At 41.4% G+C, this 15,197-nt stretch overlaps 1 protein-coding gene across 1 annotated transcript in view; it reads left to right on the forward strand.

The window, feature by feature from the left end:
* Positions 1 to 15,197, forward strand: part of VWF (von Willebrand factor) — a 123,487-nt gene that overhangs the window by 88,451 nt on the left and 19,839 nt on the right. The window contains 9 exon segments of the mRNA XM_032105904.1: positions 2,090 to 2,310; positions 3,253 to 3,445; positions 4,096 to 4,437; positions 7,586 to 7,791; positions 10,103 to 10,205; positions 10,303 to 10,377; positions 10,904 to 11,008; positions 11,477 to 11,682; positions 13,148 to 13,297. Of these exon segments, the coding sequence (XP_031961795.1) occupies positions 2,090 to 2,310; positions 3,253 to 3,445; positions 4,096 to 4,437; positions 7,586 to 7,791; positions 10,103 to 10,205; positions 10,303 to 10,377; positions 10,904 to 11,008; positions 11,477 to 11,682; positions 13,148 to 13,297 (1,601 nt within the window).

A 15,197-nucleotide genomic window follows, 5' to 3' on the forward strand; every position in this document is an offset into this window, starting at 1 on the left:
TGCTTGAAATACCAAAGCACATAGCTGGCTTTTGATCCCTGAATTCTTAGACATACAAAATTTTTTACACCCCGAGTTCTGGCACATCCTAAAAGTATATTTGATGAGCTAGACCCTTTGCATTTTGAAAAAGTAGAAATATTTTAGTTGGATAGTCATAAGTATTTTATAATGTTTAAAAGATAGGCTTAGTGATACCTACCCATAAGAAGTGCATCTTTATTAAATTTCTTGATCCTAAACACACAGCAACATTAGGGCATTACTTTTGGCATGCAAGACAAACCTTCATATAAAACCTTCTGAAAGGATGAAATGAAAATAACCTTTCCTACCATTAGCTGATTGTCATGAAAAGCCCTATAGTTCATTGGAGTTGTTTAAGATGAGCTAAGAACTGTTTATCTCTTTATGAATTTAATAAGCCATGATACCAAATATTTTTGTTCCGAAGGTGGTACAGCTTGTGAGGGAAAAGTAAAAAGTTTTCATGCTACAGAAGGAGGGAAAAAAAATCCCCAACCCCCTCCAGCTGATTAAAAAACCCCATGGGTCAAGTCCTTTTAATGATTGCTCAGTGCAACCAGGGTGATTCTGTGCCAACTGAAACAAAATCTTTAGCAGCTGGGAAGGTTGATTCTGGTGCTGTGTGACACAAAACTCACAGCAATAGAAAAACAGAGATGGGCATAACAGAGGAGGTGCTGAGTAGGAGCTCAGTGTGAGGCAGCATCTCTCTTGTTATGGAAGGAGGCTGGTTAGGCCACCCATAAAAATGCTGCTAAATTGACTCATTATTCACTAATTTAGAGACCTAAAACACAATTTCCAGCCATGGCTTGACAGTGTGGGTGATGTGACAAATGCTTCTGCAAAGAGGAAGTTCTTGAAAAAGTGTTCTTAGGTCATCTGAGTTCAGAGGATGGTTCAGGAGTTACACTGCAAAGGTGCTTGCTTGCCGAACTAGTTACAGATTTTACAGCAGCAGGATTTGCAATGTGATTCATGGCTGTTGTGTGCTCTTGGACTACTTTGAAATGGATCACATTAGTGCATTTTGTGCTACAGAAACCTATGAGAAGTTTAAAAGGATTCCCATCATCCTTATTTTTTTTTTCCTAGATGTCCATGAATAAGTAAAGATTGCAAACCATGGTTTAATTGCTAACTCGTTTAATTGTTATTTATACATGAACTTCATGAGCAGATACAGTAAAATATCTGAAGATGCTCCAGTGCTCCAAAGGGAGCCCTCCCTTCCTCCCTCTCTCTGGTTGCTGTTTTTCCTAGGAAATTAAAATTGAAGGTCATTGAATAGGAAACAGATTATTCTCAGCTACAAGCAAAGTACTGAATTATTAACGATGGTAATTTTCCTCCTTACATGTTTTGCTGGCATTGCTTTTATTGTCCTTATTATCCTTTAAGCAAGAGATTTGAAAACATATGAGCCAGAGCCATCAGGTTTTGTTTTGGTTCTTCTGGGATCGTAATCTTCCTTGCTTTCCAGTTTTTGAAGACAAGGAAGTGTTTGTAACCCAATGACCAGAACACTGAGCTATCAGCTGGCCATTGGTTCATCCTGTGCTTATTATTTCTCTGCAGTTTTCCTGTTTCCAGTCTGAAAAACAAAGTCCCTGGGTATCAACTTGTGATGTGTTTGATAAGAGTGAAATAGTGTTATTTGGAATCAAATGTAACACAGAAGATAATGCATTGCAAAGGTTGAACAGTGTGTTACAGTCTTTCTACAAACAGCAAAGGGATATTCCTTGTTTTACTTTTACATAAACTCTATTACTAAATCATATTCAATTGAATAAGTTTCAGGCAAAGGGATTTTCTACAAGCTTATCCAAATCTTTTGTAATACTTATTATTCCCAGACAAAGATATTTCAAAAAACCTCCACATGTGATGAAGTATTTTACCAAAGTTTCTTGTCAATGATTTGCTGCAGCATTTGCAATTCATACCTTCCTCTCTTTCCCAATTAATTGGTTCCCCATGCCCACAACAGTTGTGAAGAAACAGTAAAATTTAAAAACAAATGCCTGCATGGGTTTTTTTTGTTGTTGTTTATTTTCAGGTGTCTGTATAGGAAGTTCATCTCAACATATTGTCACTTTTGATGGGCTGAACTTTAAGCTGACTGGCAACTGCTCCTACACCTTGTTTCAAGACTTGCACCACGATGTTGAAGTCCTGCTCCATGAAGGGCCATGCAGAGCAGCACCCAGGATGAACTGCATGGACTCCATTGAAGTGAAGCATCGTGGTGTGGCAGTGCAGCTCTTCAGTGACATGGCAGTAAGGAAACACCATGAATTCATCTGTGCTTTGTCTGCTTGTGCTGCAGAATTCAGGTTATGGGGACAAATTTCTTCCCTTGATCCAGTTTCAGCCTATTTTGAACATCTCTTCTACATTTCGTGATACAATCAGTGTTCACATAATGAGCCAGACATATTTCTCCTCTTGTTCTCCCCATTGTGCTGGTATGCCAGTGTCAAGATCAAGGGATTTGGCAGTGTCTCCCTGACACTTCTGCCAGAAAGGCAGGATTACAGACAGGACATACTGCACTCTGATTCTCCTCTTTTAGCAGAGGTCCTTTACACTATGGGTTTTTTTGGTCCATGGGAGAGCGCTCTGTTCCTCACAGAGCTGTGCCTGACTGGCCAGCTGAAGGTCTAGGGAGTTGCTTCTCACCTTGTGTGCAGCTGGACCTCAGCATTCGAAGAAAGGGCAGCTTAGTGTGCAGTACCTCTGTGTTATAGACACAGAATACTCAAACTCAACCCATTTTTCAGCCTCCATATGCTCAGACAGACATACAGGAGTTGGCTAACTTGCCAAAATGATCCCTTCTGACTTGTGTATCAAAATAGGATGGACCAAAATACCTGCACCAAGTTCTGCATGGTGCTGGACAGCCTTGACTTCCACTGAGGCAGCATTTGAACCTCACAGCATGAGGCTGTTAGCCTGTAAAAATGTGATGCTCAAAGGGTGCACTTATATAGGAAAATGTTGAGAGTTTTTAATGTAATTCACAGGATGAAAGTCAAGTATTTCTGTATGTTTTTAGCCTCAATAGAAAGCTTCAGCTGAAAAAATTGATTCTTAGGTCCAGATTCAGTGGGATCTTCAGGTATTTGTCACGTCAAAATGTGCTTCAGCTGTAAAATTAGGTTGATTTGTAACTGCTTGCTAGAACTGATGTGACGACCTCACCTTTTTTTGAAACAGGTGTCTGTTAATGGTGAAGGGGTTCTTATCCCCTATTCCAACAGCTTGTTTGAAATCGCTGTCTACGGAGAAATTATGCATGAAATCAAGTTCTCTCTTCTTGGACATAATCTCACATTTACTCCAAGAAACAATGAATTTATTCTTAAACTTAATTCAAGGAGCTTTTCTTCAGGAACAAAAGGGCTTTGTGGTAAGTATGAAAGTTAATAGTTTTAACAGCTTCCTACTTGGGCTTGAACTTCTATTTATTTTATTGCTATTTGAGAATCTTCACATCTGTAAATTCTCTGGGTGAACTGGTCCCACATTTTTGGGGGAATATTTCAAATCTGTGTGGGTTTTCCTACTCCTATCACCAATGTAACAGCTCACTTATGCCTAGTAATACCTTAGAAAGAACAGGAGAGTCAGCTCTCTCATTTTTCTTGCTTCAAGTTATCTTTTCAAGGATTTGTGCTTTTTTTTTTTTTTTTTTTTTTTTTTGATGTGGGTTTAATTATAGATTCTTACAAATACATTTATGTGAGAAATATGCTTGCAGTGAAGGTGAAAATTTTGAGAGGGGAACTTCTACCTGGGTGAGTTAATTCTACGGTATCCTCAGTGGTGTAATCTATACAGAGATTGTACCTCTGTGACATAACCTGTACCTCCTTTAGTGAGGAAAGGGGAGACAAGACCCAGGGTATTTATGCCTCTATTGACAACAGCTATAAGGAATATCATGAATTCCTTGAGCCGCCGCAACCACTGTCATCTGTCCCATCCCTGTTTTTCTCTAGGTTTATTTTACTGCTGATTCTTCAGAGGTTTTTCTTTTCCTTTTACTCACCCTGCCAGGGCTGTGTGACCAGAACCACGTCAATGACTTCACACTGCGCAATGGCTCTGTCACTGCTGACAGCAGTGTGTTCATCCAGGACTGGACAGTGACAGAGCCAGGGAAGGTCTGTGAGAGCCGGAGGGAGGACAGGTGCTCCGAGAGCGCGCCCAGCCGCTGCCACCTCCTGCTCTCACAGCTCTTTGAGGAGTGCCACAGGATCATCTCCCCCAACATGTTCTACGAGGGCTGCATGGAGAGCAGCTGCTACGAGGAGGAAGCCTGTGAGATGATCACTTCCTACGCTCACATCTGCAGGGAGTACGGCGTCTGCGTAGACTGGAGAGCACCCGAGCTTTGCCGTAAGAGTTTTACTCTGTGCTAAAACTGATACAGAAATTGTCCCGCTTTGGGACATCTCATCAGTGTAATATTAATTTTCTGAATGCTGCAGAAGTTCCAGATCAAGTTTATTGTACAAGTGGTGTTGCAGATCTCATAACTGGTTGGTCATCCACTAAGTTGAATATTATGAATGAAGTCTTTCTTGGTAAACTGCTAACTGGTAAAATTCCAGGCTAGAGGGAAATAAAGGTTCTCTGAACAGGTACCCACAGCTGTGTGACAGTACCTGACTCTGCAACCACTGAGCCTTTGTGGCACCAGGTTTGGGCTGAGAGTCTGCCAGGCTGTTTTAGTATCAGATATCATTGCTTTGATACAGACTTTGGAGGATCTCAGGTGGACAGAGAAACTCATACTTTGGACTAGTGGAACTGCTTCCCAGCCCATCACTGTCATACCTGGCACAAAATTAGACTTTTCTTTGTAACAGTTTCACAAATTCCTCCCATTTCCATCAAAGCTGAAACTTTGAGAATGTGGTAGAAGAGCCAGTGTGATTTTAAGTTTCTACTACAGGGAAAAACGGGGAAATGGCCTCTCTCTGTGGTGTCATTTCTTGCCAGGACATACTGGCTAGGCTGACTGAACCAGCTGTAATTTGCTTTGCAAATCTGGTTCTCCTTCTGCCTGGGTTTTGCTTGTGTTTTCGAGGTGAAAAGTTTGTGCTGTGGGGAAGCAGTGTAGCAGGATGTGTCTGGCACATTACCAGAACCCAACCAAGGCAAGCAAGACACCCATGCTAGTTCCAAACTCAGACTGCTGTTACTTTGTATACCTTCTTTCCTAAATTCTCATAGACAAGTTGTTTTACTTTGTCTTCCTGTTTTTTTTCTTCCTTTATTTTTGTTCCTGTTTCTCCTGAAAGCCCTATTAGGAGGCATACCTAAAGATCTGCCAAAAATGCAAGGTATCATTAAGTACAAATAAGTAACTCTTGAGGTGGCTTATTCTACACCTTCTCCTGTTAGCCTTTCTGCAGTGATGGTTGCAGCCATTCAGATATTCCCTTAGTGTTCTGGTTTAGTCAAGTGCCTTAGATGTGGGTGTGGGTAGGCATTTTCTTTCCCAGCTACCTCCTCACAGAGTGTCTTGATGTCCCAGTTGGTTTTCTCACATCCTGCCTCTGTAGTTGAGTTGTTTCTTGTTGCTTTGCTTTCTTTCTCTGGATACTTTTCATTTCAGAACTGGAGAACCAGCATCCTAAAGGCATGATACCAAAAAAAAATGTGTAAAACAAAGGCTTTTTTTCGTGTTTTAAACTCAGACTGAAGGAATGATGGGTAGGAAGTTAAGAATGTCAATGTGAATTTGGCCTGACCCTCCAGTTGATGTTTGGAAAATCTTTCCAGGATCATAGGTTATTGAACACAGTCTGTTTGGAGTATAGTCCTGAAAAGCAGAGGGAGAACATTGCCAGCCATTTTCCAAAGTCAGTGCCTCAGTCAGACTTTGCAAATTGTAATGTCCAAAGCTGGATGTCAGCATATTACCTTAATAACTCTATGCAGTTTTCAGATTCCTATCTGATTACACAGCCTGTGAAAGAATAGGCAAAGAGTTGCTCATTTTAACACTAATTGCATAAAAGTCTTAAGTGTCCTAACAATAACACCATCATCTTTCTTCCAGCAGGTGCCTGTGTGCAATTGCCAAAAATTTAAATTGTCAACATTTGATTTATCCAAGTTACATTAATGACTAAATAGACAGCATGGCTTAAATCACTCTACCCTCACATGTTTAATAGCAGTGGCACAGTTCTGGGTTACCTGCTTCCCTCCTCCCAATCCACTGAATCCCTGTCATTTCTGTAGATTTTTATTTGGGGTTTTGTCATGCCCTATTGGGACATTCCAAGCAGTCAAATCCTTCCTGATTGCTCTTCCTGGGGGGGTGGATATACTTTCTGTAATTCAGATATATTCAGCCTGGAAAAGAGAAGGCTTTGGGGTGACCTCATTGTGGCCTTCCAGTGCCTGAAGAGGCTACTGGAAAGATGGAGAGAGACTCTTGACAAGGGCCTGGAGTGACAGGACAAGGGGGAATGGCTTCACATTGACAGAGAGCAGGTTTAGATGGGATATGAGGAAGAAACTGTTTCCTGTGAGGGTGCTGAGGCCCTGGCACAGGTTGCCCAGAGAAGCTGTGGCTGCCCCATCCCTGGCAGTGTTCAGGGCCAGGTTGGATGGGGCTCGGAGCAACCTGGGATAGTGGAAGGTGTCCCTGCCCATGGCAGGGAGGTAGAACGAGATGCTCTTTAAGGTCCCTTCCAGGCCAAGCCATTTTATGGTTCTATGAAATAATTGGCTTTAACATGGAAAGGGTTAATATTAAAGACATTTCCTTTCTGTCTCTGTTGGCTGCTAGAAGGGTGTGTGCAGACAGTTCAGCTGATGAATGTTTTCTTGTTTGTTTGGGAGCTCAGGTTTTCTTTCAATGTTTTTTGTCAGGGGACTGAAAGAAAGTTTTATAAACCTCACAGCAGTCACAGACTGGGAAATAAGAAACACTTTTTCTGATTGAAGCTGTAGAGAAAAATAGAGTTAAGGGAACGCACAGTATGGAAGCTGTGTCCCTAGTTTTTTTGAATAGCTGTAGCCCTAATTTTGTGTTTGCTTTTAGAGAAAATATCCTAGGGTTTGTGAACACATCAGTAAAAAATTTCTGTTGGCTTACAGGGCTATGCAATTTGCCTTGATTCAGTTAATTCTGTTAATAAGGCAATTCAGTTAAAAAGATGCAGAAATCCAGAAGGTTCAGTTTTGAAGCACCAAAATGTTCTGTTTGTTAGCTTTCTTTAGTTGTATGGGAACACTGCAACCTATCAAGTTTAAAAAAAAAAAAAAAAAAAAATATTTCTTTAATGCTTTAGTCTGGGCTATCTCTTAACCATGCACTGTTACCATAGACATAAGGTTCTAAATTCTTGTGTCTGTAGCCCAGTGTTGGAAACAAGATTTGTGCTGCAAGGGACCAGATCCATCCATTGGATGATGGCTTTCTAAAATTGAAAGAATTCTAAAGAAAGCTTGAGTGGAAAGATTGATCTGCATTTCTTTAGATCTCTTTAGAAAAAGGTGATGTTTTCTTCTCTGTCTTGCTCAGCAATGAAATGTGCCCCATATCTGACATACGACCACTGCCGCACAGCCTGCGTGAAGAGCTGCGAGAATAATACCAAAGTCAGTGTCTGCAAGGATTATCCCACAGAAGGCTGCTTCTGCCCAGAGGGAAAGGTGGTTTTTGGTGACAGCTGTGTTAGTGAAGAAGTCTGCACTCAGTGTGTCAGTGAGGATGGCACACACCATCAGGTAACTACATGCACAGGAACCTCTGGCACTGGTTGGAGTTCACACCTTTGCAAGTAAATCTGTTTTCCCTTTGGATACTTTATTTTCTAGCTCAGTTCCTCCTACTCTGCTGGCTGCTAGCCCCATTTAGCTCCCCTAGTGTGAAATTGGCTGGGACTGGATATAAAGATCACAGCTGGGACTGTACAGACCTGGCAAGGCATGACAATTCCATGTGGAGGGAGGTCTAGAGGAAAGAGAGGAGGAATGATGGCATAAGTGAATATTTACCAAGATAAACATCTCCATTCAGCAGACTTTTATGAGCAATGACAATTTAATCATAAATCTGCATCCTTTACTTGTGTTGTATTGTCTTTGCAAAGCTCACTGAAATCCTCATGAGGGGCCGTGGAGGGACAGGCATCAAACTCTTCTCCCTGTGTGACCAGGGAAAGGACCCGAGGGAAGAGCTGGAGCTGTGTCAGGGGAGGGTTAGGTTGGATATCAGGAAAAGGTTCTTCCCCCAGAGGGTGCTGGGGCACTGAACAGGCTCCCCAGGGAATGGGCACGGCCCCAAGGCTGCCAGAGCTCCAGGAGCATTTGGACAATGCTCTCAGGGATGCACAGGGTGGGATTGTTGGGGTGTCTGTGCAGGGCCAGGAACTGGACTGGATGATCCTTCTGGGTCCTTTCCAACTCATGTATAAAATATTTCCAGTGGTTGGTGGGGAACAATCAGACCAAGTCAACCTTATGTCAAGTGGTATTTGTCTATATATATATGTGTATATATATATATATATAATTTTTTTTTGAGGACAATTATTCCTTCGATGAAATTCATCCTTTTAGTTTTACTGGAAATCCACTTTGCTCAGTTAAGGCAGCCCTCTCTGTGGCAGTATGGGACTGGGAAAAGCTATGGGTGCTGGGTACCAGACTGCAGTGAAAGGCACTGTTGATTCCAGCATCATGCAGTGAGTGTGTCCCCTCTTCCAAACTCTTCCCTGTGTCCCCTGTTCCAAGTAACAGAGGTGGTTCCTCTTCACCCCCAGCTACTCAACTCTTGGAGTTTGCACCTTCATCAGCCAATCCTCTTCAATCCCCATTTTTGTTACAGGATTTGAAGGAGAAAGGACTTTAATTGGAGTATTTTGTGGGCTTTGGATTCTTAATGAGATTTTTGGGGAGGTGGAGGACAGGGGAGGATCAACTCACACAGCCATTTTGCTTCTCCATCACTCCAGACTTAGCTTTGTGAGCAATACACCAGGCACTTGGGTCAGGATTTCCTTAACTTCCTTCTTTTCCTCTGGTGTTTGTTCCTCTGTTCTTTTCTACCCTAGATTGTGTTTGGGCTTATGGGATTCTCAGTCCCGACACTCACACAGACTGGCTTAAAACGTGTAACTATCCCTGAGTTTAGGTGCAGTATGCTTAGATTTGTCATTTTTTTTTCTTCTTATCTCTAAAGGGCTCAGCAGACTGTTAGTTTTAAACCATGCTCCAGAGTTTTCCAGATGACAGCATCCTGACCTACTCTACACATTCTCCCCCAGAACTGGATTCGTTGTGCAACTTAAAATGTCTGACAATGCATCTTTCTACTCTTACCTCCCTATTCACATGGGTGTTAAAGGTGCATAGCTTTGTGTGGGCAACTGCAGCTTTAATATCAATGATTTCCTCTCTCGTGGGAAGGAGCAGTTATTGAAAAATTATTCTCTTTACTGGTGGTTTCTGAATGTGCTCATTACCCCCAGGTAGTCACCACAGTGATGGTTTCAGTTTTAGAGTTGCTAGAGTGCTTTCCCAGTCTTCAGTCCACTGGAGAGTCAAGTGATGACACTCCAAATATTCTTAATGTAAAAATATGCACTATGTATTTCTGTGTGTTGAAGTCCTACTAATTTGGGAAAGCAGACACTTCTCTGTATTTCCCAAAATAATGCTGTTTCCCTTGTTACTACTGAACACGCAATCATGGTATGTAGTTGCACCAGTCCACTGTTACTCACAATAGCCTGCAATTGCATTTATATCTGAGCATTTTTCACACTTAAAACAATAGTAATTCCTCATCCCATTCACACATTTTTTACATCTTTTGCTAAATTGGCACACTACAGTCATTTCAGAATTATGTGTCTCCTTAGTTTCTTACTGGTAGCAGAGTAACCAACCCTTCATAGATGAATCTTCATAAATCTTCTGATTTTCCAGCTTAATGTTACTCACCCTCACCCCCTCCCATCCTTCCATCCCAACATACCAGTGACCAGAACATTGGATTTCTTTCTCACACTCTGTTGGGGTTTTTTCCATGCAGCACATGGAAACATGGATTCCTGACAGTGAGCCCTGCAAGATCTGCACGTGTCTCGATAACAAGAAGATAAACTGCACGGTCCGACCCTGCCCAACTGTCCAACGTAAATTCATTTAGCTCTGTGATTGCACTTGAATTGATGTTTTGGTTCCTGGTTTCCTAGTTCTTATCCAAACTTTTTTTATGGATGTTTTCTCTAGCTGTCCAGTGTGGTCCATGTGAAGTCGCTCGTCTGCGCAGGGGCCCTGGCCAGTGCTGCCCTGAGTATGAGTGTGGTAGGTTCTCATAAATTCTTGGAATCTTCTTGGTCTGTACTTTTACCAGATATTTCTAAGGTATACAGTCCCTTTTAAAAAAAAATATTTAATTCAGTGCTGCATTTTTGATATCACTGAGTGATTGTACAATCATCTGTGTGGAAAACAAGCAGCTCTTAAGGATATGAGTCTTCATTCACTTAAAACTTCGTCCCTCTTTCTGTAATAGATAAGGAAGGGAATGGAGCAATTTGTTTTTGTCTAGATGACATTAGAATGGTTTTTTTTCCTCAAGCATTTATTTTTGCATGGTCTATATTTGCCCATTAAATATAACATTAGAACCTTAATCCCCATAACCCGAGCTTGAACTTTTCTCTAAGCTATTTTGAAAACAAACTCTGACCTGTTGAACTCTAATGTACTTCATATTTTAAAACAGCAATTGAGTGTGAGTTTAATGGGGATGTGCATGTGTGTGTGTGTCTTTTCTTGAGGACTAACTAGGCGTGGTTTTACCCACTCTCTGATTTTCTGTTCTCAGTGTGTGACCTGGTTTCCTGTGATTTGCCTCCTGCCCCTGTCTGCGAGTTTGGTCTGCAGCTTGCCCTGACCAACCCCGGAGAATGCAGACCAAATTACACATGTGGTAAGATCATTTTTCCTAGCAGGGAGTGACACTGGAACGCTGCATTTGAGCAGCACTGACAACTTCCTTTAGGCATTATTTTTCCCCTTCTGAAAGGTTTAATTTTGGCACCAATGGACATGTAATGATTTCCCAGACTTGGCATAAGTGTATTGTTGGCACTTTGAGTACACTTTCAAATTAAGGACAAGAGAAACACTTTACTCTTGGACATGTGTTCTCTGACCCTGGTGCTTATTTTATAAATCTTCTTGTTTGTGTATGAGACAAGAATTTTTTTGGCAAGGCAGGAACTTTGCTGAGTTCCTGAACCCGAGCCTTTTATATCTGCATTACTCTTCAGGCTTTAAGGAGATTTATAACAGTTTGAGGTAGTGATTAATGCCTTGCTGCCAGAGAACTGTCCTGTTCACTGGCAGCTCTCTGAAAATCCGTGAGCCTGACACGGTGCCCACCTTCTCCTGCCAGCCTGCAACAGGGAAATGTGCAGCTCTGTCCCAAGGCTCTCCTGCCCGTCGCATCGGACGCTGACCGTTGTCAAGACTGAGTGCTGTGATAAATATGAGTGTACCTGCAGCTGTAGGAACTCCACAGTGAGCTGCCCTCTGGGGTATCTCTCCCAGTCTCTCACCAATGACTGTGGCTGTGTGTCCACCACCTGCGTTCCAGACCGGGTAAGGGAAGTGAAATGTCTTTTCCATGGATGAGAGTGTCTTTTTCCACATGGAGTGGCAGCACCAGAGAAAGCAGGCAACCTGCTTGTTTAGAGAGAAACAGAGAAAAGCAGAAAAATAAGTGTTGTAGCAATGAATTATCTTGGGAACAGAATCTAAGAGCATTCGTCTGAGCATTATTGACTTTATTTTAGGGTTATTGTTTTAGGATCGCATCCTGCTGCCAGAAAATCAGTGACAAATTTATTTTACATTTTGATAAAAGAATAATAAACCCCCAATGAGATGCTGGAAAATGATGCCAGGGCGTTTTTGGTTTGCAAGTACCTGAAAGAAACACTCTATTACTTCATGCTGTTGCTTTTTAAATTACAGTAGTGTATTCTGACATAACCAGTCCATTTTTTGTAACTTTGAGATGATATAAACAAAAGCCATTTCAAACTTAAAGGTGTCTCAAACCTCAGGAATTTCAGAGGTAATTTTTAATTTGTTTTCAGATAACAGAGACACATACTTTGGAGCCACTACAGTTACTGTATATTCTTCCAATCCCATACTAAATTTATTGACATTTGGTACACCTTAGACCTAAAATTCTTTGTGTTCATTGATTACCTTTGTCTCTGCCTGAGAAGGTGTTGTATCTTTTAAGACCTATATTGCCACTTCTAGGTTTTTGCCAAATTAATACCTGACTCTGCTCAAGCTTCACGAGGGCATATTTTTCTTATTTTGCCAACCTTTTATTAAGTTGTTATATTTTGTTAACCTTTAAGATAAAGTTGCTTAGAGGAGAGGTTGCAAGGCAATTTAACTTTTTCACTAAACCTTTATATAGGGTTATGTTGTCTTGCAGCTCAGGAGATCTACCTTTTATTGTCCATTTCTAAGGAGTTCACGACCTTGCATAATTCATTTTATGTCTCTGGGACTTGCTTGCTCTATCTATAAAATTAAATGATGTTCTCTCATTAATACCAAGCTGTAAAATTTACTAATAGGAAGTTCAATATAAGGGATGGCTCTGCTTTTGGGGTAGCTGTGATGGCTTGAGGATACAAGAGGATGAAAGCTCCAAGCAGGATCTCTTCAGATCAGATGGTTTAGCTGGAAAAAGTTTTGCATGCAAGGCTCCCTCTGCAGGACTCACTGCTTATTATCCCTAAATATTGTGTCACATTGTTCTTACAGGCAAACTGAGTCAGTCCCTGGGCAGCTCCACTGACTGCAGATAAAACTCTCCCATTTATTCTGTATAAAACAATAGCTTTTCTCACACTTATTTTTCCTTTCCTCAACAGAATGACCAAAATTTTAAGACCAGTAGCATTTCTAAGGGGTTCAAAATAGTCCAGAAAGTTTATGGTTGGTTTCATACCCTAAAATGCAGCCTTTTGGAGCTGGCAGTTTGCCCTGACAGCAGCAGTGTGCTCTTCAATGTATTAATTATTGCATTTAATAGGTGTGTGTGCACAACAACATAGTCTATCCTGTTGGGACAACCTGGGAAGATGGGTGCAGGGAATGCTCTTGCACCGGTGTGAGGGATGATGTTACAGGACTTCAGATGACGGAGTGTCGTGACAAAGAATGCGACACGTTCTGCTCTCGGGTGAGTAACACTGAAACCAGTGCAATAACCAGCAGAGCCCTGGTGGGGACCTGCAATGATCCCTTTTAAGCCTCCTTGTTTGGAGAGAAACCAGAGAAAAATAGAAAAATAAGTCTTGTAACAATGGATTGTCTTGGGAGCAGAATCTAAGAGAATTAGCCTGAGCATTATTGACTTTATTTTAGGATTATTGGTTAGGATTGCATCCTGCTGCCAAGAAAATCAGTGACAAATTCATGTCACATTTTGATGAAAGAAAAACTGCATCCTGAAGTGTCTGTCATTTACACCACTTGCTCAATAAATGTTCATGATGTCTGAAGTTCAATTGCCAATGTCTGTTCTAGCTCAAGTTCACTTTCTGAAGTTCCCATTTCAGCTCTGTCTGTTCCTCATCTCTGCCCACTGTGGCAGTAATAACACCTCATGCTGGGGCCTTTATTGTGCTCAGACATCTGCTACATCCTATAAAACCCCGTGGTTTACTTTTGGAAGTCTGCAAAGGAAGCGTGAGCCACTTTGTTATATTGATTCAGATGGTCAAACAGGAATAGACAGAAAATTGGTACAAAGAGTTGGTAGAGGAATGTGACTTACGTCAGATATCAGGAAAAGGCTCTTCCCCCAGAGGGTAATCAGGCACTGAACAGGCTCCCCAGGGAATGGGCACGGCCCCAAGGCTGCCAGAGCTCCAGGAGCATTTGGACAACGCTCTCAGGGATGCACAGGGTGGGATTGTTGGGGTGTCTGTGCAGGGCTGGGAGTTGCACTCAATGATCCTCTTGGATCTTAAATATTGCATCATTCTCTAGAACCAATGAAAAAACCCCAATCCATTAGGAAAAAACCAACAAAGCAAGTGCAGAGTTTGCTGAGAAAGTTTGAGTATGCCAAATGCAGTAAAAAGCATGTGAGTAGATGTGGGAGTTTTTAACTTTTGCAAGAGAATCCTCAGTTTCCCTGTGTAGAAAAGACTTGTCCCTATTATGGCAATTTTTATGAAATATTAGATCTAAAGTATCTGGCTGTGTTTCAGCTCACAGCAATAATTTATCAATAATTTGTTATTCCAATAAAATCTCATTAATGCAGAGCTACAGTTCCTTGACATTGCATCATCAAAAAAATCTGGTTAAAAACACTTGACAAGACTTGGTGGAAATGATGCCAGTTCTTTTTGTGACTTTGTCCTTTCTTTTCCTCCTTTAACGGTTATCAAGGTTGGACAACCAAAACTCTAACTGTTGGATTACTTGGATAGCTCAGATTTTTTTCCTTTGCTTATTCCTGATTCAGTGGATATACATATCAAGGACATCAGCAGTGCTGTCATCCGGTTTGAATTGACCTTAAACTTATTTTTCAGTTCAGATTAGATGGCATTGAAAGTTGTATTGATGTCAAATACATACTTTAATCATGCATCATTACTAGGATGATATTTAGACTCCTTGCTGCTCCTGGTTATTAATTTCATTGCCAGGTGTTAAAATTGTGCAGTATCTTTCTTGACAGTGTCATATGACTTCTGTGAAAACAGCTTGGAGGTTTTTTTTTAATCTGGCTACACAAGAAGAGGAAAAAAAGCCCTAAAAAGCCCACAACATGTATCAGCTTCTTCATGCTGATGAATGGAATGTGCTACTGTTGTCCTTAGCATGGCAAAACTCAACTCAAATCGTATCTGTAGCTTTAGAGTGTTAAGAAATGCTATGGATAAAAGTGGATGTTTCATTTAAATGAACCAACCCCTCAGTTCTGTGAGGAGCTGAGCAGCAAATACTGACTTCCCACTTGCAAACCACATGTGGATGTGCCTTGTCGCGTGTCAGAGTCCTGTGGATACTTCTGTCCTCTTTTGTCTTTACAAAGTTCTGAGAAAACAAGCAGATGATCCCTG

Source organism: Corvus moneduloides, chromosome 4 (genome assembly GCF_009650955.1).
Source record: "Corvus moneduloides isolate bCorMon1 chromosome 4, bCorMon1.pri, whole genome shotgun sequence".
In the NCBI taxonomy this organism is placed as follows: Eukaryota; Metazoa; Chordata; class Aves; order Passeriformes; family Corvidae; genus Corvus; species Corvus moneduloides.